Source organism: Crinia signifera, chromosome 9 (assembly GCF_055691185.1).
Source record: "Crinia signifera chromosome 9, ASM5569118v1, whole genome shotgun sequence".
Lineage (NCBI taxonomy): Eukaryota > Metazoa > Chordata > Amphibia > Anura > Myobatrachidae > Crinia > Crinia signifera.
Window position 1 is genome coordinate 139088414 of NC_139225.1, and position 5132 is coordinate 139093545.

General features: G+C 40.3%; 1 protein-coding gene across 1 annotated transcript; it reads left to right on the plus strand.

Annotated features, from left to right (window-relative positions):
- The first annotated feature begins 1010 nt into the window (after positions 1–1010).
- LOC146036461 (olfactory receptor 8D1-like) lies at positions 1011–1961 on the plus strand. The gene has a single exon (XM_083160457.1). It carries the CDS (start codon positions 1011–1013, stop codon positions 1959–1961), a length of 951 nt encoding a protein of 316 aa, XP_083016583.1.
- Positions 1962–5132: the final 3171 nt, after the last annotated feature.

Sequence of the window (5132 nt, forward strand, 5' to 3'; positions counted from 1 at the left end):
AGTAGAGATACACAGTCCATCAGATTTTTTACGCTTGTGCACTGAAAATTGTTCTGGGATTTTCACAAATGTGCACCACCAAAAACAATCGCTCAACTACAGTATGTTAACATTGGCTCTGAGTGAGGCTCTGTATTAATTCTTTATGTGAATCACCAATGATTATCCTTCATTCAAATGTCAAAAATCCTTGTTTTATTATAAATGCTCAATTTAAATCACAACAATCAATAAATACACTTTTATTTGTTACTCTTTTTATATCTACAGTATATCACTCATCTCTTCTGAGAATTTTTTCATTGAATAGCTACTGTGCAACAATAACTTTAAAGCTAATCGAAACAAAAACCAACCTCAATTTGTGGGATATTAAATTGGGCTTCATGTGGTCATTCACAGCTAGTGTTGGATCTATGACCTATTGATAGGCAATTATGAAGGACAAATTGTTGACCAACAATGATGATCGTACATATACTCTACTGAAGGGTTAAGCTGCAAAGATTTTCCCATCTGTCTTAAATCCAATCCCTTCTTACTGGTTGCAATTTAAATTTGGTAGGCATAGTAGACTTTATTTATCCCAAAACCAAAAGATAATGAGAAAGCAATGTTGCATAACTGTGGTTTTTGGAACACTTCCCTTGATAAACAGGATCACAAGAGTGGAATCACAACCATTGGTGAAATATTCCTTTTCTTTTATTTTGGGGCAACGAGGAAATCTTGCCTTATTCAGGTGGCTAAGTTATGGTTGAATTTAATTTGCCATTTCCCAAAAAAAAAAATTTAAATTGGTGATTTATTCAGTTTGTATTTACACTTTGGATTGTCTAAAGAACCTTCTTTCAAAATTTGACGTGGCTCTGAATTTTAATCAATTTCATGTATTCTAAAAAGAAAATCAATTTGCCGTAAATTATATTCTTTTAACATAAATTTACAATAACTTCAAAAATATGGTATATGTGTGATATCTCTAAAAGAAATGACATTTTGGCTTGAAAATGCATACAAACCAGACATACGTTCTTTATTTCATCATTAAAGGGATATCAGATGACTCTAGATTTCAGCTTCCCATCTTTCTTGTGGTTCTACTCATTTATCTCATCACCCTATGTGGAAACATCACCATTCTTCTTGCTTGCCGGGACCCCATCCTCCACACTCCCATGTACTTCTTCCTGGGCAACTTGTCCATAGTGGACATCTGTTCTTCAACAGTAACTTTGCATAAAATTTTGACAAACTTTATTACTGGGGACAATATGATTACATTTCTAGGTTGCATGACACAGATGTACATGTCTGCTTCCCTAGGAGGCGTTGAAGTGCTAATACTGACCGCCATGAGTTATGATCGCTATGTGGCCATCTGTAGGCCTTTGCGCTATCACATGGTCATGACTACTAGAGTATGTGCCCTGATGGCTTCTGCCTGTTGGCTACTGGGTTTTGTGCAAGTCCTTCCTCCGGTTAGTATTGTATACAACTTCTCTTGCTATGTGTCCATTGAAATCAATCATTTCTTCTGTGATATTATTCCTCTGATGAAAATTTCCTGCGATGACACCTCTTTTCTGAAAATGCTGATCTTTGTGGAAGGATTGTTTCCTATAATTCTCACTCCATTTGTCCTCACTTTTATTCCTTACATTTCTATAGTAGTTGCCTTAATGAAGATTCGTTCTGGAATTGACAGACGTAAAGCCTTCTACACGTGTTCCTCACACCTGACTGTGGTCATACTGCTCTACACAATGCTTTTCGGTCAATATCTGACACCAAACCTCAGTAGCGCTGTACAGTTGGAAAAACCTTTCGCATTATTTAACACAGCTGCTGTCCCCATGCTCAATCCACTGATCTACAGCTTAAAAAACAAGGTTGTGAAAAAAGCTCTGAAAAAGCGCTTGGCAGGAGTGAGAGAAAAATACAAAAACTGTATACTATAGTTTGTCTATAAAGGGATACGTTTTCATTATAATCTGAATAAGGCATTTTTCATTACATGTACAATATATAAACATGGTCTGTGATGACCCACGCCAGTGGTCACCAACCTTAATTGGGGTGTGAACAACTTGAGAAAAATTAAACATCCTGAAGAGCCTCTAAAAATGTTTTTTTATTTTTTTTAAATTGCTATTTCCCCACGTGGTCTGTGTTCCTGTCTGGGCGACTTCCAGCCCTGGGCCAACAATGCCAATCTGACCACCACCTGTTGCATGGAGGCTCATCTGTGTATCCCTTCTCCATCCTACAATGACTCTAACTTACCTCTGCTGTGGTAGTGTCAGCTGTACTGCTGTGTCCTGACAGTGGCTCCCGGTGGTGTTCATCCTTATGGGTCTTTCAGATAAGCCTGTATTGTTCGGAATACAGTCAGCATCCCAGGGGTCAGGATGCCAACAATCAGTATACCAACACTGGCATCCCAACTGCTGTCAGAAGACCATTGTGCAATTCCGGAATACTTACAGCCGTCATCCCGATCAGGGAGTATGTGGGATGGATTAGGGTCAGGCCGGGAATATGGGGGTTAGGTGTAGGCACTAGTGGGGGATTAAGGGCTAGACTGTGGGGGCAGGGTTGGGGTTAGGCTCCAAAAATGGTGGATTAGGGGGGCAGGGGAGCATATACCTACCTGAACCCTGTATGGATTCCCTCCTTTGGGATATTGACCACTGACATTGTGACCGCCAGTCATCCGTATGCATCCCATATTGAGTTATTGGATATATTACACCATTCTCTTGCATCGTGTGTTTTGTTGAGATAAAAGTGAAGAGAAAGAAGGACGACCCGCAGCCATTTCTGTTTTTTATAAGCCATTTTTTTTTAATATTTGGAACGGTATCCAGGCATAAGATCTACAGTGTTTAGGTACACAATCAAAAGGTCGACATCTATTGAGTGACTGTCAAAAGGTTGACATGGTTAAAAGGTTGACTGTCAAAAGGTTGACATGGTCAAAAGAATGGCATGCTGAAAAGGTTGGCATGGTGAAAAGGTCAACATGAAAAAAGTCAACCTGAGTTTTTTAAGGTCGGCAAGAGCCGAGTTTTTCATGATTTTTTTTTATTACTTTACCCTTCACGTGGGCATAGATTTAGATTATAAAAGTGTGCTAAGCGCAGCGAGCCATGCCAGGTGACGTGGTATATTTATACGGTGTCCATGCAGACCTAAATCGACTAACACAAAAAAACATGAAAAACTCATGTCAATCTTTGTCAACCTTTTTCATATCGACCTATTGACTGTTGACCTTTTGACCCTGTTGATCTTTTGACTGTCGACCCTTTGAGAAAAATGGAGTACATACATGAAACCCATATACGCATGGGGAGAGTATACAAACTCCACACAGTTAGGGCTGAATTACTATACATCTGTTGTACTCCGGCTGAACACATTGGGCCGTAATAGCACTATCTGTGCGGGTTTGGGTCATTGGGTTGACACATAATAGGTTGACATGCACCTAAGAAGGTTGACATGGCTAAGGTCTACAGGGTTGGAAGGTCAACACACGCATTAGGTGAACAATGACTAGCTATTATGGATTATGCTTCAGGTGCCCTCGGGGTATGGGGGTTCGGTTTAGGCACTAGCGGGGAGGTTAGGGTCAGGCTGCCTATTATTTTATTGAATCATTATAGTAAAAATGGGCTTCCTTGAGGCTATGCCCTCACACTGAGGTCACCCCACCTGTACCTTCTGTGCGCGAAGGTCAAATGTATCACTGAATTCGGCGCCACCTCTGTACCTGAGGTTGGTCTCCACTAGGGGTCAAGGTTGATCTACACTACCGCACCAGAGGTGGCATAGAACTGGTGGTAAAGGGTTGTACACTACTTTAAGGTCTAAGGAATGAAAAAATGCTGTGTACTTTCTTGGAAAACAGAATGTGCTCCTTCAGATAAGTATTCTCGTAGATCTAGTATGCCTCGTTTCTTGAATAAAAATTGTCACATTTAGGAGCCCAGCACAAACTCCACAAGGAAAACCCCAAATATGACAGGCGTGTTACATTCCAAGGTAAAAGATATTACAGCTACACATTTGCACAAAAGCTGCTGTATTAGGCCAAAGAACAGCATCTATACTGAAGAAAGGTTATTCACTAGGAATAGTCAGGCGCCTGGTATTGAGCTGATTCTTCAATTAAAGCAGCTGCTCAGGTGTGGGGGTAGTCACTCCCCACTTTTTAAAGAGAGAAAAAGGGGAGACACGCACTAGGCGAGTCGAGCAGCGCTTAACACAATGAATGATACCGATTGGTAAAAATATAACAATTTTACTGTTAAAAAGTACATGCAGATAATACAATAATACAAATGAACAATTAAGGGGTAAGGTGGGGAAATAAACGTAAATTGGAATTAATGTAACCAATAATAAAAAGATAAAATTGGAGGATGTGAATGAGTCCTCGCCTCAATGGACACGTCTGTGTAATATATGGGTCACTTATTGAAGACCGGGTAAGTGCACATTACCGGATTCGAATTTGATGTCCCACAGAAGTAGCAAAACTGGGAATCCTCACGATGTCTGTGGCCAGATGGAGTTGCCACTGGAGGAGATGAATACGCTCGGATAGAATCAGTCCTCTAACTGGACGGCGAGAGAGGATGTTTCCTTTGGTCTCAATCGCCGGAGGGTATCCAAAACAAAATCCCAGTTGGTGTTGCTGAAGTGGGTTATGGCTTCCGTGTCTAGGGTAACTCACACTGGTATAGATGGTTTGACCAGGAGTTATTAAGCACGGTGTCTGCCGTTTGGAGAAAACCACAGTGGGAATTGAAAGATGGTAGTGTCCACACTGATTGTGAGTGCTCACAGCGATGTCCAGAGGCTGAGGGAAGTCACCTAACGCGTTTCACTGCGTCCTGCAGCTTTATCAAAGGTGTGGGGGACTGGTTACCTAGTACAGGTATATATACCCCTTCTAATGGGGGAATCAATACACATGTGAAGTACAATTATCATTTTTATTTCATAAACCATAGTTAAAAATAATAAAAAAATAAGAAGGCAGACATATATCTCAACTTGAAACCAAAAACGTTTAGTATAATATAGAAAAACATAATAAAAATACATAAAAAGACATTTGT

Bases quoted from the DNA above. Each gene is read 5' to 3' on its own strand.
- LOC146036461 (XM_083160457.1), top strand. From the start codon at position 1,011: ATGCATACAAACCAGACATACGTTCTTTATTTCATCATTAAAGGGATA.